The following is a 26,822-nucleotide window of genomic DNA, read 5'->3' as shown; positions in this document are numbered from 1 at the left end:
GAACGGTTACAGAAAAAAAAAATCTGTGGGCAGGATGGTTTGTTTTTGACTTCTCATTTAGGGATTAAGTTGGAATCTGTAGCTCAAATAGTCCAACACACAAGTCGGTCGACCATTATGTGCCACTGAATAGTTGTTGTACAGTGCTAATTGTAGCCCGTGAAGAAAGTGGTATTGAACTGACATTCTGGAAAACCACACACACACACAAAACTTCTCAGTGTGTGTTCAGATTAGGAGACTTCCTGGAAGCCTGTTAATGCAAATGTATCAAGAGTGAAAAAGAAAAAGAGTGAAAGGGCAGTTTCAGCTTTTAGAATGAGAGCAGAGGGAAGTTATTCTCTATTATTAGAAATGAAACGGACCAGACAGTTTATGTTTGGTACATCTGTCACATGGCAGATGTGACTGTTCTGTTATTTTCAAGCATATTAAAGTGGAGATTGCGCTGAACATTTATAATTATTAAGCAACAAAGTCTAGCTCAGGACATTAATCACAGTGATGTTCAGTTCACGTACACTTCACGTCATCAAATCGCTGCCATTGGTTTTTTGGGGGGATTATGAGCTTTCAGTGGTGTCTTTAATCACCGTTCACCGTTCTCCACCCCCAGGAAACTCTGCATGTTTAAGTATTTGAGAGAGAGTTGATGAGAGACACATGTATGTCTGTCATCCAGTGCCCTCTGATTAGTGTGTGTACTGTATGAGAAAGAAGGTAGAGACTCATGTGTCCACAAAAAGCCTTTTCCAGTCCCTCTAGTCCAACTGACCACTAACCTCTGTTCCTCTATTTGCCTGTCTGTCTGTCTGTGTCTGTCTGTCTGTCTCTCTACCCACTTTACCTCATGTTTCTGTCTTTAAAGACGACAGCAGCACATTCCTGTGTCACCTCAGTTTTGCAGAAGACTATTTAACCTTATAATCTCAGAAACGTTGAACACATTTTTTTCTTCCAGCCAGTGCATCGTGTTAACGTACACATACATACTATCTATGGGTCCCTGTTGCAGCCAAGGGACCCCTGGTTTAGAGAGCTGTAAACTCCTGTTTACAGTGGGGCCTCAGTGCTTTAATGGGAATGCGTCTGACCTCAGTGTCTTTAACAGAGCTGCATGTACAGCAGCATGTTTTTGTTGAGCAAACAGGCACAAATAGGCACAACTTGGTGTGCATTGGCTGTTATTAAGTTTAGGTGGTTGGTCATTCATGTGCAGCCATAGACGGGGACAAATTAAATATAGCAACACTCTATTTGCTTGGTTTTTACTGTGGTGGTTCATTTGCTATTCATTTAATTTTTCCAGCCTAGATCTGGTACAGAGGGAGAATAGAGAGCGGGAAAGAGACAGGCTGAAAGAGACTGAAGTGAAAGAGAGGGAGTGGAGGAGACCAGGATGTCGTGAATAAGCCGTTTGTTTGTCCCTCCACTGTCCTCTCTGGCCTTGCCTGGTGCTTGGTGCCTGGCATCCAGGGGAATTTCCTTTCATAAGTACCACTGCCATCCCTGCATTTCACTGTTGTCGGGAAAGCACTCGGTGTATCAGCGTGCGTTGGCTTCTTCACTACGGGCCTTATAATGCAGGGAATAGGGAAGACAGAGAGAGCGGAGCAGGGCCGAGACATTGACCTGACATCGCTGAGATCCACCATGCCTGCCAGTGGCCCTCTACAGGTCAGTGAACCCAAAAAGACATAGAACGCTCTGAGTCAGGTAAGGACAGAAAGAGAAAGAAAACTAAATGCTGAAGCTGGACTATTGACGCGTCTCTCTTCCTGTCCAGCATCCTATCCACCTCACTCCCTTCTTTCATGCTTCCTCCTGTTTCTAAATCCCTAGACCCCTCACTCTTTCATCTCCCCTTCTCTCAGTCCTAGTCTATCTGTGGCTCCGCTGTCTTCGCTTTGCTACAGAGCTGTGGTATTTCCTACCTGTGTGAGAGCTGAGGATCAGAGGGTTGCTGCATGCTACTCCCTGTCTCTGCTCTATTCTGAGGACTTGATACGATTGCTGCATCCATCAAATATCAATTAGGGCCTGGGTGCAAAGGCTAATTAAGTCCTCTAATGTAGCTACAGGTCAACAGAGCAGGCACTCACTAATGACAAAAAAAGCAGGGTCAAGATAGGGTTGATGACCTGATGTGTTGTTGTGTGGTTGCTTTTAGGGACATATTTTATTATCTTTCATCATTTTTAAGTAGCCAGAGTTTGAGTTGTTTAAAGAAATAGTTTGGTTAGATTAAACTGAGATTTGGGTTTTTGTATTGTTCAAAGCCGTTTGTCACTTCTGTCTTTGTTCACAGTTTCTTCTGACTCATTATTCACTACAGTTATAGGTATACAGAGAGCCTCTCTAACACCATTAACTCTAACCACACACACACACACACACACACACACACACACACACACACACACACACACACACCTGCTCACCCTGTTGTCTGTTGTGATTCATCTTCTGTCACCGTCAGGGCCAGTTGTGTTTCTACCCATCAACCAACAGAGCTATCAGTTACTGGTATATTTAGCTACAGTGGACAAAGTGTGTGTGTGAGAGAGAAACTGAGAGATAAAAGGTGTAGCTGAGTGGGGATATGTTAATACTACATTTACTTCAGGGCTATCCATGCTGAATATGTTGTACATAAACGCAGTACACTGAAGTGTTTGCTGATGTTAGTGAAGGTCTGCGTACTGTGTGTTGGTTAATGTGTCTTTTGTTTTCTTTGGGTGCTTTACCAGCAACTATTTCATATTCATGCTGTTGTTGTTTATTTATAAATGTATAAATCTGACATGCAGAGGCAGTAAAAGCTTAGTTCTAGAGCTTTAGTTTTGATATTGACCAAATTAGGCCCAATTGTGCTATGAATGAAGCTCATGAATATATGCAGAAAGAACGTTGTTTACCTGCCTCCAACTTTGCCAGTCATGAATGCAGCATCTGTTCATTCATTTAACAGAACTCAGTTCACACTGAAACACTGTATTAGCATTCATGAAAATGTTGTACAACGTATGCCAATGAAGGGGTTAATTTACTGTTACAAAAATCGTAGATAACTTCTAGTATTGATGATTTACTCTGTTAAGTGCTTAGTGAAAACACAGATAGCTTCTGCAGTAGCTGAAGCAGAGGCCGGGTGTGTGTTTTAACAGCAATTAGCAAGTATTAAAGCAACTAACTCGGACTGTAAGTGATGATAATCACCACTATGACCTTTGGCTGAGCCAGAGGCCTCACACCCGTAAGCACAGATAAGCTGAGAACCTATAGTCTCCCACTCGCTTGGCATCAATAGTCACATCATGCGGCTCACAGTTTAAATGTTTACATTCATAGATCCCAAGTCCACGCCACATTTTATTTTAGCCCTGGCAACTTAATCATATGTTGTTTGTGTGCATACATGTTGGTATCTAAGGAAGCATGCATGTTAATGAAGTCACTCTCTTATTATGACACACTTCCTATTGTCTATGTCAACACCAGCACCACATTAATAACCAGTGACTGTAAGAAAAGATTTGTTCTATATTTTAGTCAATGCTCATACATATTGCTCATTGATATACCTGCTGTATAACTTATCATTGGCTTGTGCAAATTCCTGTTTATTGGTTTGTGATGACTCCCAAAGACTGGAAATATGAGCTCATGATATAGGACGTTTGCGTGAGTCGACAATCTCTTGAAATCCTCGACCTGGTGTGGTTCTTTTGTGCCTTTAGGTGCTTAGTTACACCCCTAATCGTTAAGTCCTATTTTAAAAAAAGCTGCCAATAAGTTGCCCATTCATGATGTTTGAGGACTTCTACAGTCTTCCTGTCTGCTTGATTTTTAAAGGGGTTTTGTGGACTTTGATTTCATGACATGTTCTCAGCATTCAGAAGTGCACTCAGCATAGCTTCAAATCATGTCCAAAGGGAACCGTGTAATTTGCTGAAATTGGATTTATGAGCTTTTCATGCTGCATCTGTGTGAAGCTGCCGTGATGTATCTATTTCCATGGTGTGAAGGCTTTGCACCTCGAAGTCACTATCTATGTATAGAGCACAGCAACAGGGTGTGGAGTGCTGACACAGAATTAGCAGGAATCACACACTCTCCACAACCAGGACAGTCATGTTTCAAACACAGAGCATGACCACACTCATAAGATGATGGTTGCTAAATTTAGTACTAGTATGTAATTTGGCATATATATAAACTTGATGTTATCCTTAATATGTATTTGTGGACCACATGTTTAAGACTACTTCTATTAATTATTAAGGTGACAGAGCAAACAATAATATGGCAAAAATACCAAAACTGGCAACTTTGTTTAGTTCATTGTGGCACACTGTTAAGTACAAAGTAAATTTTGAATTTCAAGTGTATGGAAAGTCAGTGAAAAACTAAAAAATAACTAGAATGAGGTTGTATTCCTTCCACTGTTGTACTGTAGTAAAGATTAGTGGTTTAATTAGAGTTGTCTGAGTTACACTTGACTCCTAGATCTTCACCACATACTCAATTGTTTACATCTCAAAGGAAGCAGCCATTCTAAAAGCACGACGGTTAAATTTCAGAGACACTTTAAGTCGTTCCTTGCATGTGAACAAGCCTGAGCTGGCCGTTGAGTGGGTTTGGGAGATATCACCAAGGCAGGGCCATTGTAAGGCAAGTCGAACGTGTCACTCATAGTAAATAATACCACAGATAATAATAGTAATTTTAATACCGATGATGAAAAGATCTACATATGTCTTATTATATGTATTCTCAGGTGTCATTGTACCTGTATTTTCCCCCAATAACAAGGATAAAAAGTTGTTTACTGCAATAGTTTTGCTTTTATCCACATGTTTTAGTATCTGCTCCACGTCCACTGTTCCTCTCAACTCTGTCCCACTTCTCTCACCTCCCAGAATACATTGCAGCCTCTCTTTGGCTGTGTGTGTGTGTGTGTGTGCATGTGTGTGTGTGTAACCCCTACTTGGCCCCTACATGGCAAATGTCACATTCTGAGTGTGGGTGTGACGTACGATTGTGTGTTTGCGTATGTGCGAATGTGCCTGTGATTCCGGGAACCCTCATGGACGAGCCTCATCTTAAAATTACTTTTATTGTGTAATAGGTGTGCGATCCCATATTTGCTTTGGTACTCAATATTGTTATACGATATTCAAAAACTGACTGATGATGCATGTGTGCCTGATCACATCAGAACGTCAATGGAGTGGTCAGATGCTATCTGTTCTCAAAGTTTCTTGGCTTTATTTACATCAGAGTTTGGAGCCATCCACTTGGGATCAGATCATCAACACCTCACACACACGTACGCTGTTAAAACCAGGAGGGGCTCAAGCAAAGAGGTGCAGCTCTTTTATTTCTAAGCCCAGATTTATCCTTTTGGCTGGGAATTGAATGCTTGGCTTTTTGATGATGAACATGCATCTGTGTGAGATCAGGTCCACACTCACACAAAAAGAACATCCTGATAGAAGTTTTCCATCTAAATTCAGATCATTTAAAAGAGTACGTTCCTAACACTTAGACAATAAATCACATTATTATCAACATTAACTAACCTTTTTTTTTTTATCAATGTTACATCTTACATCTTAAGTTGTAAACTTAAAGTGTTTAATAAGTCTGTCCTTACTTTTCAATGTATTTCTTTGTTTTCTGCCTCGTCTCCCACTTTGTTCACCTTGTTTCTTTCTTATTAAGTAATTCTTCTTTTATTCTTTATGACCACGTTCCTCTTTCTTTTTCTTTCTGTCTCTCCTCTGCCTCTGTCCAGAGGGGAGTGTGTGTTTTCTTTTCATTTTTAGAGGGAGGAAATGACAGCTGAGCTACTTTGAATCTGAAACAACTTTACAGGAATGGCGCTTAGTTCATTCCTGTGTATGCGTGAGTGCGAGTAGAAATACGCGTTGGTGCAAAACCAAAAGCCAGAATGAGCGATGCCAGGTGAAACTTTAGATCCTACCAGATATAAACAAGATTTCTTTACTTCACGCACCCACACACAGACACATACACACACACACACACACACACTAATTATACTGTCGCAGAGTGAAACGCAGCAGATTTAAAGCACAGACACACGTGCAAGTCTGCACCTTTACTCGAACTGATGATGATTTCATATATTAACTCCTATATTTTCCCTCAGAGGTAGATCATCTGTAAAGCCTTAGAGGTGATTATTATACACAAGAAATAAATCATCCAGTTGTAGCTTTAGGCCAAGAGCGTTATATCACACAACCTCATCCACTTGTTGCAGTAATATCTGCCAGTAAAGACCAAGAAACCCTCTCTCCAGTGCTGAGACCCCCTGCTGGGACACTATAACACACATTCACATTAATCACCAATGAACGCCAGACGAATGAATCCAAGTTCACTATATATCAGTCCTGTAAGGCTTTTCACAGATGTTCCCATGTAGCCCTGTAGACACACCCTTCTCATTAAAAACATGTAGCAGTTTAGTGTTTTTCTTATAATTCAGAAAGCATTTATTTATAGAATTGTATGTTGCATAGTAACTTGACGTATAATGCAGCTATGTTTAACTGCAGCGGTTTTAACCTATAACTCACTGAGGTCCAGTCTGCTGTAATTGGATAGCAGCCAAATACATACAGTACGGCGACAGAGCCACAGTGGCCTTACATCTGTGGAAAAGTATGCACATAAAAAGCATGCACATGTACATGCTCATAAACACGCAACAATGTTTTAGAGGCTGGGTGTGGCGTGTGATGACAATACTTAAAACTACATGTTTAACTGTTCCTTAGGGAGGGAGGCATCAGTGAGGAAAAAACACTGAGAAGCGAAAGAAAGAAAGAAAGAAAGAAAGAAAGAAAGATGTTACTCAGCTGCTAGGAATCAAGAAAAATCTGAACACAAATCCAGAGAATCAGACGTCTTGTGTTTGTTGATAAAATGTGCTGCTACGCGACAGACTGCTGGCCAGTATGAGGTGTGTGAGCGTGTGTGTGTGAGTGTGTGTGTGTGTGTGTGTGTGTGTTAAGTGAGGGGAGATCTAAAGGTAAATAAATCTCTCTATCTCTATTTTCTTTTCCTCCAGCACAACTATTAGGTCACTGGAAAGTAAAGCATATGTTTATGAGAAAGCACCCAGGCCTGAAGAGTTTGCACTTATATCATTATATCTATATTTGGTGCAATCAACCTTCTCTCTCTTTATGGTGTATTACTTCTTAATTTCTATTTTCAGTCACCGTGTCTCTTTTTTTGGACCTTCATTTCTTCATGGTCATTTTATGTCTTTTAACCAATTGCGTAGTTTTTAAAAAAAGAAAACAGCACTAATCAATGTTCGGACAAGTGTTTGGTATGTGTAATGTGAAAAAGAGCCAGAGTCTCTTTAAAAGAACTCCAAATACATAATAGGCCATAAAGAGATGCAAAGCAATACCAAAGAGAGGCAACAAGCAGAGACAGATGCAAAATTACCAAAAGAGATATAAAACCATCATAAAGGGATGCAACAAGACCAAAAAGAGGCAAATGACTTCATTTGTATTCAGTTTGTGTTTCTTTAAGTCCACTCAGTTTCTGACCTGCTGATGGAAGTCCTCAGTTTACACATTTAATCTCTGTGTATAAGCACAACACCACACGTAGATAACACAATAGAATGAAGAGCCTATGTGAGGTCATGTGTGAATCAAAGTCTAAAAGACCCGAGCAGGAGTATCTGTGTGGTGTGTGGGTTGAGGTTCTGTCTTACTTCATCCAGTTTCCGTCACTGATGTGCCTCGGTGCCTGCGGTGCTCATGGGACTATTGTTGATTTCAACACAATGAGCTCATGCATAAAGTGAAACAAAGGCACTCTGTTATTAATTGTCCTCTGTGTAAAACCCCGAAGCCATCATTCAGGTCCTCAGAGAATCTGCTCTTTCTCTATTAGTGCTTAATTAAGGAGGAATTCTCTGCATATTTGCACACACATTTTGCAGATTTGCTAGCATACGTAGCAATATCTGTCTACCCTTTGACCTATTAAGTGATAACAAACATCTCTTTGTCATGAAGTCATGCACTTCCTCTCAGGGCTATACATACAAACACAAACACGACACATACAGTTACAGCACAACGGGTTTAGCATCCTCCAAAGTGCAGTGCACAGTACTGGATGTCATCCACAGGAAATTTCAGGGTAATTAGACAGTTGATTTTCAAGATACCTCATTATGGATTTTTGTCAACCTGGCCACCCAGTGTCCTCTCTAAACAAACTTTGTCACTGAATATAGAATTACATGACTTCCTCGGTTTGATTTAGTCATAGTTACTGTAACATCTACAGGGAGTCTAACAATAAACCCTAAATAACAGATCACCTATGGGATTGTTTCTCAGGGTGGAGTCTGTATCTCTCTCTTTCTCTTGTTTGTTTTTCCTTTGGGATGCAAACTTGGCACAAAACAACTGCATTCATGGAATTTGGGAAATGGGAATGCCCGCATAGACACAAACACAGAGAGAGGAAGCGTGTGTTGTGGATGGTGACGAAGTCCGAGGCACAAAAGCCAGGAAGTCACTGGGAGGAATGTCCTGCGATGTCACACATGGTCGCTGCCTAAATGCTTGTACGCCTGAGGGAGGTTTAAAGTCCAAATGCAATTCAGCTCATCTGTGGAAGGAACAGCACAAGTCACAAAGAAAATATGTTGAAGTGTCATATCCCCATTTTTTAAAACTACTTTCATTAGACCTCTTCACACCACAGCCTCATGTTCTGTACAGGTATACAGAAGGATTTACATTTTGCAAATGTACAGCACGTTCACAAAATGCACACACACACACACATACACACACATCCTCCAGTAGTGGGCCTCTCCCACACTCTTCTTGTCTTGTTTGTTTTGGATACAGGCTCCAGTGTGGCTGTAAATCAAGATCATATTGTGGCAAAAAGACTTTTCAAGAAATTATAATTATTCCAAACCACAAACACTGTTTGGACTGGTTGTGTAATCACAGTGGTTGTTAGTCTAAGACTTAGATGACTCACAGGATTGAACTATTTAGCAAGTTTGTTGCTGTTTTTTGATGCTTTAATGATTTTTGCTCCCATACTGACAGTAGACAGGCTGCACGTATGCATATGCGAACATGAGCTGGAGTTTGGAAAATTATTATTGAATTGAATTAATTATTATTGAATGTCAAGGGTGGTATATTATTGTAGGTATGTTATTGTAGGTGTTGTTTTCAGCATAAATCAATGTTTTCTTCTCCCTCAGTGGAAGTCACGGGCATTTATATTTCCAGCCACTGACTCACATTTATTTTTTCAGCTTGAGATGAAAAGATTGAAAGAGGATGGCGACAGATGTGGCAATAACCCGTTCCAAGAGCAGCTTCCACCTGTATGATTTGGCCGTCAAATTTATGTCTAGCTCTGTGATTATACTCCTGAAATATCATATGAATTGCATCGTCATTTGTTAGCCTTTTTGTAAAGGTTCCTATCATGTGTTTTGAATATTTGCAGTGGGGTCATGTGTTTGTTTAAATTTGGATCAGAAAACAAGCCAATAATCCCATATAATAGTGACAATGTTATATAATGTAAGTGCTGTAAAACAAGCCTACTTCTCGTGTTCTGTAGGAGGCTTTAAAGGTTATGATTCTCACTACTAAGTTGCACAAAACCGAGGTTCTGCTTGTCACCACGGTAGAAGGCAGCATTGCATTGCTAGTTTACGAGTATCTGCTTGCATTAGGAATATTCCTCGTATTGTATTGGATGCAACATTTAACCATGAGTGTCTAAGCATTGTTTCACGGAGCATTGTATTGTGAAATGACCTGACCTCCTAGAAGATGGTGGTAAACAAAAAGCCGACTCCCTTCCTTGATGACATCATTGTGACATTATTAATAGGTCTCACCTATTACTGCACTCTAATTGGTAGTTTTAAAAAGTGACTATGGCATTTCAATAAATAACACTATTAATCCTGATGGGGTTATTTTTAGTGTTTGAGGTGCTCTGGTTTACAGGCTGCACACATACCTTTCATGACAGGTTAAACCCCACAAAGAAACAAATGGAATTCCAGCTCTTGCTTCCATCATCGTCCTCCCAAAGACACCAGTCCATCCACTTTGCAAACATGCCTTTCCTGTAATAAAAACTTCAAGCAAACACTCAACAAAGAGGACTACATGTTTACAGCTCCACAAATCATGCTGGTGGGGACCGGGGTCCTTTTACTGTACATTCCACTGTGTGAAGCACATGTGTCTAATACTATTCTTCTATTGTGCTGTCTAATGTGTGGTTGTCTAATACTAGTACTAATTGCACGTTGTATATATGTGTATTTGTCTAATTTAGATATATGATGTGTCAGAAAAAATGAATTTATGCACAGTATGCACAAGAGACTTTGCATTAATCAAATTAAAATGTTGCAGAGAACATTTAACAAATACTTTAAGCATGTAGGTAGCACTTAAAGACGCACATTAGCTACTACAAGCTACAGTACATATCCTTCTGTATCCTTGTGTACAGAGTGCAATGACCTGAAATATACCTATGTTATTGTTGGTAGAATGTTTATTTGTCTGTGTGGAAATATAATAATTTGAAGAAACAGATAGTTCAAGGACATACATGGACAATATTACACTAAAGGTTTCATAGTGTCGCTGCAGCAGAGAACTAGCTCCAGCTGAATATTCTTGTCATTCCTGCACATCGCCAGTGCACTTTACTTAAGAGAAAGCAGTTCACAGATAGTAAGAACATTTCTGTTTATGTGTTTGCAATGTTGCCATAACAGCATGTAGTGTATTTAAGAACTCACTATGGGTGAACACACTATTGGCATGTCATACACACCCATACCTACATGGCACACGCCCGAATTAGTACACACACATACATACATCTGGCACACATTTCTTCGAAGGTATTTGGCACACCAGATGATGCTATAACATTATGCAACATATGACAACCTCTTATGCAATAGATTCTTCAGAAGAGAACCAGGTGTTTATGGGCTCTTCCTCACACACTACACACACACACACACACACACACATGCAGAACTGCATCATCGTATCAGTATATCAAAAGTTAGAATTTTTGTTTGACCATCAGTGTAGGAGGCGATACCACAGCAAAAGCAAGTAATAAGATATCTACTAAACCTACTGTATGCATTTAAAATTCTGTGAATTGGAAGTGAGACCCTTTGTAAGACTTCCATAGGCTTCTCGCCCCCCTGCAGGGCTGGAGGGGCCAGCTGGCTGAGTCACTGATATGGGAAACTCTGTTACACCATGTGGTTGTGATCAGGAATGCAGAGAACTGATATTAGATCACTGGCACTTTTTTTTCCTCCTACTCCCAGATGGCAAATGGAAGTCCAAATGCACACTCCTGTGGTCAAATGAAGCAGTCAGATTACAGTGGTGTGGCTGCCAGATAATCTTCAGCATGAATTTCATGGGTTTGTGTCACAGAAAAAACACACAGACATGCATACTAGGTCTTTATATGCACTTCATAGTTCATACTGTATTTTTCCCATTAATCCTGTGCTCGATGGCATTGTGGGTGGGTGGGTGTCTCACTGCTGGAGGTGAGAGCTCAAAGATCAAAGGTCAGTGAGGTCACGTGTGTTGGGGATTTTCCTAGTGCTTCTATCTCTTACATACACACACAGAAAATTATCTCAAGAAGGAAAGAAAAGAGAAAGATGAGCTGCATCCACTGGTTTAAAATGACATATATTCATAAACAGGACACAGCAGGAAAGAAAGGAAACAGTAATATAACAGTTTTTTGGATTATTTACTCATTAACCCCATAAGCAATCATAAAGTGGAGACCAGTATCACCCTGACATTTTGAAACACCTTAATTAACCTTAAAACACACACACTCACACATTTTAAGGTTGTTTTCTTGTGCCAGCTTCACTAATTACAGTCCAGTCAGCAGGACCGCAGTTAACCGCGGAGCAAAGGTCACTTGCTCTGACGCTGTGAACCCAGCGCATGTGTGTGAGGGGGATAAATTGTGTTTTTGTGTGTATAACAACCACCTCCCAGTTTTTTCCATGTAAAAGTTCACCTAATAAGTTTATTGACTCTAACGTTGTGCATGGTTGCGTGCATGAGCTGAGCTTTTTCCACTGTTTGCTTGTTTCTGAACATAATAAGTCCATTCATTGATCCGACCCGCACCCCCCCCTGCTCTTCCTAAACACACACATAAAAAGACAAACAACCTGAAAAGCAGCATTTACTGATGACCCCCCCCTCCTCAGAGAAGCAAACACAGAAAACGTCAAGTGGTGATGTACAGCTGGTGCTCAGTGGTCAAATTAACCGATGTGTTTATCTGCACTGTTCTTATAAAACCTAAAAACCACCTAATTGACACAATCTTCTACTTTATATTAGCGTCACTATCTGTGGCCCTTCATCTGCTTTCCTGCCCTCCTCCTACTCCCTCATCCTAAATGGCTCCTACATACAGAAACATGATGCCCTCACGCAGAGAGCTTAGGAGGAATAAAGAAAAAAGTCAAATATACAAGCAGGTAGACAGATAGACAGAGCAGTGGAGGAACAGAAAGACAGCAAAAATAAGATACTGAAAGAAAACCAGAGCTCCCCTCCTTGCTGTGCTTGCTTTCTCATAGGCTATTATAGCAACCAATAGGAGTCCAGGGGAGGAGCACTTCCTATGGGGTTGAGGGGGGGCCTCCCATGTGCTCTGGTGTATATTTGTACATGTGTGTGTGCATTATGTGACATGGCCCTGTGCCGTTTGTGGATCATTGAATTTTAGGAATGGCACTTTTACGAGGACCCTGAATTTCTAGGAAAGGTTTACTACAGTCTGGAGAATACAGGTTTTCTGTTGTGTAGTGCAGATATTTTTAATCTTTCAGGAACACAATACATCCTACATAAGTACCTTGGAGAAAAGCAACAGTAACAGCAAAAGTCAGTTTTACTGTAGTTGTACAGAGTGTTTAAGAGAACGACACATTGAGATACCAGTATGTTGTAATTCCCTGATTACATCCCTGTATTTAGGGGATTAGAAGTGTTTTAATGATGCCTCCTTATAAACAAGGTCAGAAGATTCCTCAAATTCAACAAAAGCAAATGTTGAGGTGCTGTTGAGTCAAGAAGTCAGTGTTAGGTATTAATGATGGTGCAGTGCAGGGGCACTACAGGGGCAAATGGATGTAACCCTGCTCAAACACCTCTACAGTACAAACTGCTACTGTAAAGAAGGATCAATTCCTCCTCTACCTGCCTGGTAAAATAATAATTAATGAATCTACTTAACATACACAACACACATAAATCAAAACAAGTGCAGATTAAGCACAATTAAAGCCCGGTCGGTACATTTACAGAGACATTACACCAGTGAACTCACATGGCCTGTAAAATTGTACTTAGGCCGTTCCAGTGTTTTGGTTGTGGTGCATGTGTGTGTGTGTGTGTGTGTGTGTGTGTGTGTGTGTGTGTGTGTGTGTGTGTGTGTGTGTGTGTGTGTGTGTGTGTGTGTGTTGGCGACATGCCCAAGGCTGATGTTGATAAAGTGTGACCACATGCGTCCCCAAAGGAGAAGAGATGGAGACAGGCCAGTATATACATACTCTCTCTCTCTCTCTCTCTCTCTCTCTCTCTCTCTCTCTCTTTCCCTGTGGCACCGTAGTTGATTCTATGTTTTTTTCATCACTTCCTCACTTCCCTGTCCCCCCTCCCCCCAGTTCTCTCTCTACTGTATGTCTCTGTTTCCCTCACACACTAAGAAAAACATGCGAGAGGCCATGGTACATGTGTTCACTGTGTTTTGACAGTGTTCTTTCTAGGAATTGCTTCATACCTTCCTGGAGATGAACTGGATCAAACTAAATCTGTACCAGATTAATGGGGATCGCAGCACCAGGACGGTTTAGCCACAGAAAGATGAAAATAAAATGTCAAATTATGCAATGTCATGAGTAAACATTTGGGTAAACTACAAGGTACAGGTTGTTCTAAAATACCACAAAAAACATATTTGTCCTCCTACACACAGGCCCAGTTTGCTTCGGGTTTGGTTTGTGGAATTTAAAGACTCCAAAATCGACATTTGAAAATGTTAACATCAACAAATTGTGGAATAGTTAGAATAAGCCACAGAGCTTGTATTAACACTGCTGATGAAAACCAGTTATTAGCTAAAGTCACCTGCCAGTTCGCTGTCTCCACACAGAAGGAAGTGTTCCAGTACTAATGGACAAGAGGGAAGTGGCCTGAACGCACTGGCTGAGCTGTACAGTAGTTTTGTGGTACTATTGGTTGTTGCTGCATACACATTTAGAACAGCTAGAACAAGGAAGACGCCGAGGCACATGATCTGAGCCCACAAGAAATCTGCTTTGACACACACCATAGTGTTGCATGCGTTATGTTCACTGACAAAAGTAAGAGAAAACATCCAGGAATGGTCCATTCAATGGTCATGTGTTTGTGCTTTGACTGTTTTTTATTGCATGTGGAGCAGCAGAGACATGAGTATATGTACGTCCACCGTGCCACATAAAACAAGGTACAGGGGCAGTAACAGTAAAGACATAACAGCACAGTGAGGTCATAGTATGGAACAATGTCACTCTAGCACGGACACGGTTGACTTTTCATATACAGTATGATTTTCTACCTTCTCTATCAAATGATTATCGTGGGGAAATTGGAATATTAACCTTCGCAGACACACAGTCATTTTCTAAAAATCGCTCATGTGAAGCAAAGTGCCTCTCTTCATCAGTCTAAAAATAACTCCTCCCAACCACTGGAAAATTAGCAGCAGTTCTGTTGATAAATGAACCAAGAGAAAAATTTGAAATGCTACTACTGGAGAAACTCAGCTCGACTGGAATATATCAGAGAGACTCGTCATGCAAGTAGTGGTGTAATGAAAAAACAATTACAATGCATTGTTTGAGTTGGATTTGTCTTTTGATAAAGGAACTCACAAAAGGTTCAGTCAGATGAAACCAACATCTTGACTTGTGGGCAAAGTGATTTTCTTAGAAGAATTACAACATGTTTACATACTTTATCTTGTCATAGTCATTATGTTTCAGTGGTCTTTGCTGCCCTCTTTTGGTCAAAGTCATCTGACCTATGCTGAAGATAGACAAGTTTTCCTTTTAAAATAAATGACATGTACATTACTCCTTGTAACCCACCGGATTTCCCCACAGAACATTTTCATTTTCTGCAAATCTCACCTTCTGTGTTTTTCTGTTGCACTGTGATCCTTATTCTTATATTGGAATATTTCAGGGAGGTTCAGCCTCTAATCTGAACATGAACCTGTACGCCACTAAGAAGACTGCAGCTGAGGGCATGCTGGACATTGCGCTGTTCTTGGCAAACATAACACACATGAAGACTGTCATCGAGCAGGGAGCAGGATACAGGTACAGTTTGGGTTTGTGGGAGGGAAAACACACACACACAAAACGAAAACAGGACAAATAACAAAAAGATGAAATAAGTTTTGCATGACCACATTTTCCATTGCAAAATCAAAGATACCCTACTTGAGATTGTTGGTATAATTTTGTCTCTTGCTTCCTCAGGTACTACGTTGCTGTTCTGACACTCATTTCCTTCTCGCTGGCTCTTCAGATAGTGGCTGGAGTCCTGATCATCATCATAGGTGAGTATCATATTAAAGACGTTAAACTCATCTTCATTGTTTTCACCAGTTGTATTAACAAACTAATTCGCTAACGTATTGATTGGTGCAAAAATGTGCAAAAAAAAAAAAACCTTTGAAAAGACGATGGATATAAAAAAGAAATACAGCAATATTCCTTTGTATATTTTGCATCCTGTTATTGTTTTGTCGTTATTTTTGGTATGTGTGTGTACATGTGTGTTGCAGCCCGGCAAGACATCAATGAAAAGGCCAACCAAAGGCGTCTGGACAGCATGAACAACATCATTACTATCATCATCTTCCTCATCTTTGTCACCAACATCTTCATCTCTGTCTTCGGGATGGAGCGCACTGGACTCTTTGCCAGGATGCATTTCTGACTCTAATGAGGCTAATAGGGAAAGACTGTGCACGCAAACACACATGCGCTACACACACAAACACACACTGGCAAACAAACAAGTGTGACTTGTACTTACAGTACTAATCTACTACAGTATTTCAGTACTACAGTACTTCCTATATCTTTAGTTGTTTAGTCAGTATGAATGGTAAGGACCGAGGGACCAACTCGAAATGTGTGTGTCTGTGTGTTTCTGTGTGTTTGTGTGTGTGTGTGTTTGTGCATGTGTGCACGCACAGCTCGTTGTGAGATGACCCTCCTCCCCTCTTGTCAGCGGTGGTTAAACTTCCTCAACAATCTGATCACCAGCATCTTCTTCCTCACCCTCATCGTCAACATCATCAAAGGAGCCTTTGGCACCCAACGCAGCTGCTTGCTGCGATGGCTGTTTCAGCGTTTCATTCTATGAGGCAGAATTAGCACATTCTCAGCCTGTACGTACGGAAAAACAAAAGAAAAACTCAATTATTTAGCGAAAACGGGTAAAATGCCAAATTAATTAAATTTGGTCACAGTGTAATTCCTGAAAGCACCAACAGCTGGCACCAAAATTCACAGATTTAATGTCCTACACTTTCATCTTTAGTCCATTCAAATGGTCTTAACTACTATAGCATAAGAGTAAATAGTGAAGTAAATACAGCAGAGATGTCCGGAGCTGAGCCTATAGATTGGTGAACAGTTTTATCAAACCTCTAAAGCAGACTGTATCACCCTGCAGAGTGGACTGTGTGTGAATTTGTGGTTGTATGATTGTGTTACTGTACGTTGGAGTGTAGGTGGGTGTGTTTGATATGTTTGAAATATGTGTTTGTGTGTCTGTCTGTGTGTGTGTACGCGTGTTGTTGCAGCCCGCAGGGACCTGAACGTGGTGTCCAATCAGAAACGACTCGACTACTTGAACAACATGGCAACAGGCGTCATCTTCGTCACCACGGTGGTTAACTTTTTTATCAGCTTCTTTGGATCCAAGAGGACTGGCTTCTTCCGCTGGCTGCTGGCTCGACTCCACTTCTGATTCACACAAACACATTTACACACTGCAACACACAAAACTGAAATGAAGTATAAAACTATAGTTATGTTGTTTATTAGTGAGGGTTTGAACCTATAATTGTAATTTTAACCAACTGAACATCTGTGTAAATAAATACTAAATAATATTTGGATTACTAAAACTGTCTGAATCAAACTTTTTTTGTACTTGTGACATATGACAGCAATGTAAAAACTTAAAAAAAAAGTCAACAACGATGTGTTTATTTTATTTATTTTTTAAAAATGTTTCACAGAGATTTTTTTTAAGATTCAATCTTAAATAGTATTGAGGTTGCACAGATAAGATACATCCTCGTAACATGTATGAACACACTCTCCTTAAGAATATTGAATAAAGAGTAATTTAACAGATCCATTTGTTTATTGTGCTTTTTTCTGGAGACTGGTTCTTTGCACACTCTTAATTGTTAACTTGTGTGAATTGTAAAGTAGACATGAAGTTGGCTGAATGTCTCAAGCTTCAGTGTGTGAGTGTGTGTCCGTCTGTGTGGGGATGGCACTGAGGCTCTATATTTTGTCTATAGTACATTGTGATTCTAGAAGTGTCTGTCAGTGTGTCAGTACCTCTTTCTCTCTGCTGTCTGTCTGTGTGTGTGCGTGTGTGTCACAGGTCGTCGGGACCTGAATAACTCCACCCTGCAGAAGCGCCTGGACTACCTGAACAACGTAACGACCATCATAGTCTTCATCACCACAGCCCTCAACTTCTTCATCAGCACCTTCGGCATGCAGCGCACTGGATACTTCCCGTGGCTTATGATGCGCATTCACTGATGCACACAGACACACTGCTGCTCACTATTACACTGTGAGCATTACTATCACATCGAGTGCATTTTTATTTTTATTGTTAAACAGATAGAGGATTATTACTATAGCCAGTACAAGCAGTATACTGTATAGTAAAGTCTTTCTAATTAAGAAAAGTTAAATAAATTATTTTCTTTAAAAAAAAAAGTGCAACTGGAAAACAAATGGTTTCTTACATGTACAAAGTTAACTAACATGAAACATGTTTGAATAAATGATTAATCAAATTTAACTCTCTTTACTGTCCCAGTTAATTTGTGACTTTTTCTCTCAGTTTGTGTTTTTCTATCACTGATAAATCATTTGATTGTGAAGTGATCACTTATCAATCTTTTTTGCTATTTCAATAGTGTTGCATCTTTTTGTTTGTAGTGTCCTTTTTACCTGCAGCAAAAACCTGCCCAATAACTGCACACACCAGAACATGAGGCATCCCCGACTTTAAGTCACACTATCTCCCAATCAAACAATTAGTTCTCCTAGAAATGATTCTATAAGTTTGATTGTTGAGCGTGGCAGAGTTTAGTGTATGCATATATACATGTATACAGAAGATTGTTTCCTAATTTTCTGCTTTTTGTGGAACCTTTACATGTTAAACATGCCTTTTTTCTGGTTATTTGATAAAATAAATCTGTAGCTTGTTTGGTGTAAATGCTGTGTTGTAGCTCTGAAATAAAATAGTTAAAAATCACAAATCATATTTTCTCTTTGTTTTACAAAAATACTAAAAAGTGATTTCAAGTCCATATTCAGGGATGTGATTTGAAACAGCTAACCTCTCTACTGGATAGATATAGATAGATTTGACCGCCATGTTGCAGAATAAGACCTACAGTTTTGTTGTTTTTCCAGAAATATGGTTGTCTAAGGTTTCTTTCTCATCAACAATTTCCCATGTGCAAATGATATTTCATAGCACAGCAGAAAATAAGGATGTTGGCTTACTGAAACTGATGCTATAATGTAAAGAATTGTGAAAAACTAATGCTTACCAAGAAATAAAAGTCTGAGGGGAATGTCCAGTGCAGCTAAAGTCAGTTCTACAAATTATTTTCCAGGAAGAGGAGGGGAGAATGAAGAGCGGGATCATGTGTCATTCCCAAGAAATGAAACTACATGCCTGAAGGCGACATTTTTCCATTTTTACAGACATCTCTAGAGGTAAAGTTCAACTGTTCTAATTTCTTCTTTGATCTCACTGAATTATACAAAGTTTCTTCCTATTGCCTGTTGGATTTTCCATTTTCTTGGGTAATATTTCAGTATGAGTGGAAATAATTCAGCAGACTGTGCGGAGATGGAAAATATTAGAATAACAATAAGATGACTGCAGGCTGCTGCTACTACTGATCCCAATGCTATCTTTCTTTAGCAGTCTTTAGGCTGCACTTCCTGAAATCACACATTTGATATTGGTTAACTACAAGATGATTTTGTAATGATTAATGATTGTTTGCTGTTGAGCTGAACATATACTTTCTTTAAGTTTGGGAAGGAAAATAATTGTCAGCATATTTTACTATTCCTAAAGTTTTGGGCAATGTTGTCATAATCATTTAACTATAAGTACATGTCTTACATTATTGTTTTTATCTAATCACTGTTAAAACATAATGCATCCTGTGTAAATGCAAATAGTTGGTTAAAGTTCTTCTGGTCATTCAGCACTGACCAGAAGGTGGCAGCATTTTTTAATTAATGTTCTGTTTGAAGCAAAAAGGAAAGAACAAAGCTGGACAGTGGCATCATGGGAACGGGGAATGGGAAATGCATTTGAAAGCTTCTCATGCCTTCATGCACCACATTTAGTCAGATCTTCCACTTTGAAGTCATGAATAACCATCAGTAATATAGTTGATCTTATATTTCTTTTAGCCAGTCTGCATGTGCTTTATCAACTCATTAGTGGTGGACAAACCTTTCTTGGAAGATGTGTAAGACACAATAATACTTAAATAAACTTGTGTTTATGTTTGGATCACTTGTGAAACACTTCACGTTCTTTTTTTTTATAAGCCAGGTGTTTGTATGTATTTTGCAACTGATGGTTCATAAAAGCACATTTGTTAAAAATTGGATTCTTCATTGTTATTTTTCTGTGTCTCCTCAGATTACATTAAGTTCTCCTGGAATGGCCCCATGAGGCCCTTTGATACAGTTAAGGATCGCTCAACATTTTGGTTCAAGCTCAGAGCTTGATAGAAATCACTGACTGGCTTTCGTGGAATGATAACATAAAATAAATCTTTACAACAATAAAGTCATAAAAAATGACTATAAGATTCCCCCCGGTCAAGTTAGCAGATATATTTCAAATGAAGCCCTGCTCCTGATGTGTTTCTCTCAAGGGGAACCTCAGCCAGCACACTATTTATACCTCAGCTGGCTGACTGACTGGCGCCCAGGGAACTGGGACACTGTGTGTGTGTGTGTGTGTGTGTGTGTGTGTGTGTGTGGTTGGTCAGTGTCTAGTTGGAGGGATTTTTCTGGGATTATGTGTAACTGTATGTGAGAGAGACAGCCAAAGAAAAAGACTGGAAATCAGATGATCTATGAAATCTGTCACATAATATACATTTACTCATCCAACACAGATGGAGCGTGAAGGGTGAGCATGTCATAGGTCTTAATGAAGTGAAACAATACATGAACGGAGAATAAGCACCACGCTAAACAGATGAGATGCGTAATTGTAAACAAAATAAATGAGTATAGTAAATTGAATAATAATTTTATCATTAATACAACTCAACCTCATTCAATTAGATCTTCAAGGCTATAACATATCTGCACTTTGCACCAAACAAACAAACTTCTACCATTTCACCCAGCTCACTATCACTGAAGGGACCCCGGTTTTAATCAATCATTTCCTCCCAGTGGACACAGATCCTAACACTGTCAAACTGATAAGATGAAATCAATCAAGATGATGAAATCAAGACCTTTCTCCTGCACAATTTGTACAAACTATTTGTGCAAATTGCTACTAAGCAGACTGATGAGACACGTTGTGCAGGGGCTTGTATTTTCATTTCAGGCCACTGTACTGCACACTGTACTTCCACTGCACACATTTTTATAGGAGATGGACTACACACCCATTATTCAAGCACTACTCAGTTTCTTTACAAATTAAGATTCTACACACAAAATATACAGGGAGTTTTGCGACATGTTATGCATAACAATGCATTGAATAAACCACTGACTTAACAGTTAAAGCTACAGTATGTAGGCATTTGGTGTCCAGACTTACTTACAGACTTATTTCTGCTGAACTGGTAAGCTATTTATTTTATTTGAAGGACTTTAAAGCAGAGAGAAGTGGAGCTGGGTCAGATAATTTATTAAATACAATGTATTTTCTTCACATTTAATATCTATTTATTATATACAATAATTGTAGATTTTGATGTAGAGATAAAAGTGTGTGATATTATTATATTATCGTGAACGCGCCTCGGCCGTGAGAGAGGAAGGGAGGGGTGCGTGTCTCGGGGACGCGCGCTCCACCGTCGTGACGTCACTGAAGCGCCCGAATGGGGAAGCCACCAGTGGCAGAGACGGAGAAGAGCGACAGACAGGAGACGGAGAGACAGCTGCAGGACAGGGAGACAGCCCGAGAGAGACAGACAGACAGAGAGAGAGCCGTGCAGCTCGGCTGGACGTCTGTCAGCAGCGGGATAACTGAGGAGAATATATGACTGTCCTTTTTATTATTTAGTTACACAGCTTATTTCCCAACCGAGGGCAGCAGCGTTGACACAGCCGCAGTGAGTACTGGAAGTTAGCAGGCAGAGTGTGTGTCTGTACACACACACACACACACACACACACACACACACATGGACATGTTATATTACACAGGCCTACGTGTGTGTTGGAGTCATGTTACCACCTCTCGGCCAACTCCGCATGTTCCTGTTATTGAGGAATAACAGGAACATGAGCAATAACACAATTAAAACGCAATGGCCGCTTTGACGTGCAGCTGGGAGAGCCTCGCTCGGACGGAGCCTCTCACTCCGTCTCTCCTTGTGATACTTTGTATTTCTCCTGCAGGTGACTAACGCTTTGTTCACGAAACCAAGTGTAGCCAGAGGTAGAACAGGCTAATAACACTGGCTCCTGTCCGTGTGCCTCTAAATGCGATTATCAGTGTCTTCATTGTGTTGCAGGCAGCAGATGAACACAATAGCTATCACATCCTCACTATGTTCATTTTGCTGCAACAGTTTAGGGATGGTAATGTAATTCAAAGTAGGTTTATCCCCTTGTGGTACTAATATTACCTCAGTGTGCTTGTAGTAGGCCTACTCTGCATTAACCTCTTCATCACATTCCCATTGCGTCTTCTAGTTGTGATACTTGGAGCAGTTCTTTCAACAGAGCTCTGAACTTTTCCGACGTTATTTCTCCAACGACACTTTCATTGTTGCTGCAGCTGTCACGTCTCCCAACAACGCGGAACCAAATCAAGGATCCGATATTAATCGTGCCGATGAAGGCGCGGAGGTGAAATCTGCTGCGTGTGTTTTGCAAAAAACGCGCTGGGGAGGTGAGAGGGTGGAGGAGGGTGGAGAAGGGGTGGACTGGAGAAGAAGAGGGACGCCGTGATTTCCCTCCGTGTTCCGCCCACAGCTCCATTTCTTTGCAGCTGCTTCCTTCATCTTTAAATGTCCAGTGTTTACCTCCACTCAGTGGATTTGGAGACGCTGTCTATCTCATATGGTTTTAGATGTAGTTTTAAAAGTTGGCACAGGCTAATCTTATACATTTATATCTTTCTGACCCCTAAAACAACCTTCGCTCCAGCCTGTGAGGCTTCCAAGTCCTGTTTCCAGGTTCAACAAAAGGTAAATCTTTAGCCTTAAGAGCTCAAGACTTAACTCCATAAGACATAGACTTCTTTAAATCACATCCCAGAACTCACCATCTTATCTTCACTGCCTTGTTTATTATTTATTTATTCAACTTGTGTTATCATTTTGCCAGGGGTAGGATTTATTTCTGTCACCTAAGATAGATAGATAGATGTTTTTGGGGAGTGTTTGGGTCACCTTCTCAACTCGCTTCATCCTTATACAAGCACATTTCTCTTTAGAGGATGAGCCTGGGGGAGTTACATGCTCACTTTCTCTTCCACTAACAACGACACACTCCTGAATTAGTTTTGTGCTTCGCTGCCTGTGTGTTAATTGTCACATTTCATTGGTACGATTTACATATTTGTAATGTAGGCAGCAGTAACTAAATTATATAAGCATGATATATTGTGTGTCTGCATGTGCATGGCATGCTCTCATTTTTTGTGTGAGTCATAGTGTGTGTGAACTCACGATTGTATGCACAGTTTGTTTGCGCAGACTACATCTCAGATTAATTTCCTGTGGTACACAATAGACTGGAGCTGATGCTATCGGCCTCTTATCAGTGTTGTGCTTTCCAGTGTCTGAACCATATTATGAGTCTTATCACAGATACGAGCGGTGGCACAGAGCGAAGTTACAAGTAGTCAGTAGTGAGCCCAAATCTTGCCTAGACATCTTCTGCCTAACACAGTATTCACCGTCACAAATTGCTAGAATTATTTTTACCTCCTAAGTCTGTTTACGCTGCTCAGTTAATTGAAAATAAATTTTATTTATAATAATATGCTAACAAAGTTCCTATTGCAGTTTTTGTTATTCATTGTCCTTGTGAGCTGGATCAGTTGGTTTTTCTAATAATATTTTAAAAAAATGAGAGCAATCTTTTAATAATTAAAATTTAATTTCCCCTAAACAAGTCACATGCATAAAGCAGGACATGTCATTATGATGTCATATCCTGACGTCGGACACAAAACTGTAGCTGTATGTGCATCCAAACCAACGAAAGATTAATGAAAAGCACGCATTGGGATGGATACGGTAAAAATTCTATGTCACATTCTACACCTAAATCTGTCATTAGAAGTGGCAAAGGTAAAAAAATCTGTCCTCAAAAGATGTGTGACCGTGCAAGAAGGGGACAAGTGAGGGAAGCAGTCACAAGCTTTGCAGCTGAGATGGAAGACACTGTGAATAAAGCACCTGTTGCTACTGCAGATGTCAAATATTACACACAGACAAACGTCTTTAAAAATTCTAATTACATAATGGGTTTGATGCAAAATCATTTAGCCACGAACTCCCTGAGTGTTTTGATTCAGTGGCTGACACATGAGCCAACATATAATCTCACTTTTGTGTTGCATTTATTATGAAGTAACAGTAGTACTATTTAGATAGAGGTGATTCACCTCCTCTTCGCGCTCTTTAAAGAAGTAGCATTCTTATTTTTGGGGTTGTAAGGTTACAATTGTTCTGATTAAGCAGCTGCAAATGTTAAAAATATGCATTTGGTGAATGGTGAATGATAATCTCTGGACAGATTGAATGCAGAGCGAGTTTGGCTCTTCCCCTCAGCGAGACTGTCGAGTTGACTTTCAGTGAGATGTGTAACCCCAGACAGCACCAGCGAGTCCTTTCCAGCAGCATCAAATCACATTGAGTCTGACAGAAACAGACAGTAATGGAGAATAATAATATTCAAGATTAGTGTAATGTGTTTATGAGCTCAGATCCTGAGGGGAGAGACAAACTTTGTCAAATTCTGCTCCTACGCTGAAACAGCAGCCGGCTAAGTATAGGCTGAGTGGTGTTTTGCATTGTGGCGTGTGATAGACGGGATGTGTGGTTGTCACATAAATAGAACATGCTGAACACCTTCAGGAATGCTGATGGAGAAAGAGAGAGGGAGTGAAGCGAAAGCATCAGAGAGACAAGTGAGAGTTAGAAAGGGAAAGGAGGAATTAGAGGTAGGAGAAAATGTGGGATAATTGAGTGTATTTGTGAAGCAGTAATGAAAGTTACCTTTCTCATGGTGCCTCCTTTTTATTTAACACTAAAGAGGAGATTCTGGCCATCGCTCTGATCTGTAGGCGACAAGGTAATGTTAATTCAAGTTGTATTTTTATCTGCAGTCATGTTGGGAAAATGACAAAATTGCAAGTCTTCTGTGCCAACACTGAATATTTACACAGATACAAGTTTAGGGATTTAATAACACAGACTGTCTTGGTATCCCAGTGTGATAGTCTAGAATATTATGAGGCCTAAGACAAAAATGTGTGAAAGGAGACATGAAGGAGAGATGATACATACCACCCTGTACCTTTAGCAACAGAACAGGGAGACATAGTGAGAAACACAGGGCGTCATGTTTACTGCTGCTCCCTGCTGAATGTTACGTTCTCAGGTTCACTCCTCCGCTGTTTCAGGATCAGTTCCAGTAGAAACTGTGTTTGTTTTATGGACAAAACAAACCATCTAAAGTTGTCACTTTGGGCTGTGGTCATTTGGTTTTTACTATTTCTGACAAGTGATTAAGTGATTAGTCAAGAGCTCTGATCACAGCTGCATTAACTTATAGACATTAATGTGAAATGGGCGGCGTTTCAGATAACATGGCAAAGAAAGCATGGTATTGAAAATGTCAAATCAAGATTAAGATGATTTTCATGAACATTCAGTGTAGCACTGTTTAACAAATGTCTGCACCACACAGATTTTTCACATTAGTGTGAAAGAGTGTGAGGAATAAGAGGAATAAGTGTGAGAAATGTGTTGACAGAGGGATCTTGGGCAGTCATATGCTAGGGTTTGCTGAATCTCGTGATCCCCACTTTTTGTGCATTTGTGTGTCCTCAGTGTTCTTTATTGTCTATTTTAGCACTTAATAGTCCTTCTTGGAAACTCAGCTACAAGTGCAGAATCAATAAAGTCTGCGGTAGATTCATGTGAAATTTTAAGCTTGAGGTTATTGTTACTTGCCTCTGAACATCAGTACTGTTTGCAGTCCCACACTCCCACCTCTCCCATGGTCCAAAGCCACTTCAAATGAAATTTCAACCCGGTGATTTATTCATATGATCCTTAGAATGTAGAAAACACAGCATAATGTGTGTTGTGGTTTTTTCGTGATGTCTTCAAGCCAACAAAAAGGCATGCTGGGATAGGAGAAAGTTCATAAGTTTGTGGACCTTGTCCTGTACCTCCCTGAAACTAAAGCTAAAGCAGTAACTAAATCATTATTCTGAAATTGCTGCATTTTGATTGTTGCTGCTCTACAGTTGGACAGCTACAGCCTTCTGCGTACAGAGGGGAGCTTGTGAAGCTCCCTCAGGGCAGCTAATTGTTCTTTTCTACAAGTAAACAGAAGATGCTTAACCCCAGCCTCAGCCACTCAGTGACCAACATTTATAAGTACAAACAGGCCACGGCTGAAACAGAGCAGTGTGCGTTTGTGTTCAATAAATGCTTAAATTAAGGCTAAGTAATAAGCTATTTTTCCATTATAGTGAGAACTGGGACATGAGCATATACATTATAAACAGGTCACCAGGTCCAGAGGGGAGGAGGCGGAAAACCTCCACCACACACCCTGTCTCACTGTGTCATGCTGGCCTCAAATGAGGCATTTTAAGTGTGTGTGTGTGTGTGTGTGTTTTGTTAGTGGATACATGTGTGATTGTGCTTCTGTGTTTCTGTCCAGGTGTGTTTTTGGCCTGAAGGGAGATAGAGCAGATGGTCCCTGTTTGCATTAGTGAGTATGGGTGTGACGGGCTGTCAGGAATATCTCTTTGGCCAAAGATCTACAACAAGCAGCACATCAGTTGGGATGATCCACCACTGCAGGGCTGTTAAAGGTCTGGGTCAGGACCCAAAGTAGGAGGATTAAAGAGGTTGACTGAATGACTGCA

The 26,822-nt window shown here is 40.2% G+C and overlaps 2 protein-coding genes across 13 annotated transcripts in view; both read left to right on the top strand.

The window, feature by feature from the left end:
* The first annotated feature begins 1,548 nt into the window (after window positions 1-1,548).
* On the top strand, window positions 1,549-18,097 carry LOC113164226 (ninjurin-2-like). Of its 2 annotated transcripts, none has more exons than XM_026363408.1 (4): window positions 1,549-1,677; window positions 15,378-15,514; window positions 15,677-15,756; window positions 17,832-18,097. In XM_026363408.1, exons 1-4 carry the CDS (start codon window positions 1,582-1,584, stop codon window positions 17,993-17,995), a joined length of 477 nt encoding a protein of 158 aa, XP_026219193.1. In that variant the 5' UTR covers window positions 1,549-1,581; the 3' UTR covers window positions 17,996-18,097. The 2 variants fall into 2 exon arrangements, with proteins under 2 accessions (XP_026219193.1, XP_026219194.1); XM_026363409.1 differs by lacking the exon at window positions 17,832-18,097 and adding an exon at window positions 15,985-17,554.
* Window positions 18,098-21,579: 3,482 nt separating this feature from the next.
* LOC113163662 (ELKS/Rab6-interacting/CAST family member 1-like) overlaps window positions 21,580-26,822 on the top strand; it is a 95,156-nt gene continuing 89,913 nt past the window's right edge. For 8 of the 11 annotated variants that reach the window (XR_003298922.1, XR_003298921.1, XR_003298920.1 and 5 more), the window contains exon 1: window positions 21,580-21,810. The gene's annotated coding sequence lies outside the window, so the exon portion shown is untranslated. Of the gene's footprint in view, window positions 21,811-22,653; window positions 22,894-24,442; window positions 25,010-26,649; window positions 26,666-26,822 lie in introns of those variants that run through there. The other 3 variants (XM_026362455.1, XM_026362454.1, XM_026362457.1) reach the window with 3 other exon arrangements.

This window comes from Anabas testudineus, chromosome 23 (assembly GCF_900324465.2).
Source record: "Anabas testudineus chromosome 23, fAnaTes1.2, whole genome shotgun sequence".
NCBI lineage: Eukaryota > Metazoa > Chordata > Actinopteri > Anabantiformes > Anabantidae > Anabas > Anabas testudineus.
Note: the sequence above shows the minus strand (reverse complement) of the source record. Positions and strands in the feature narration are given on the sequence as shown.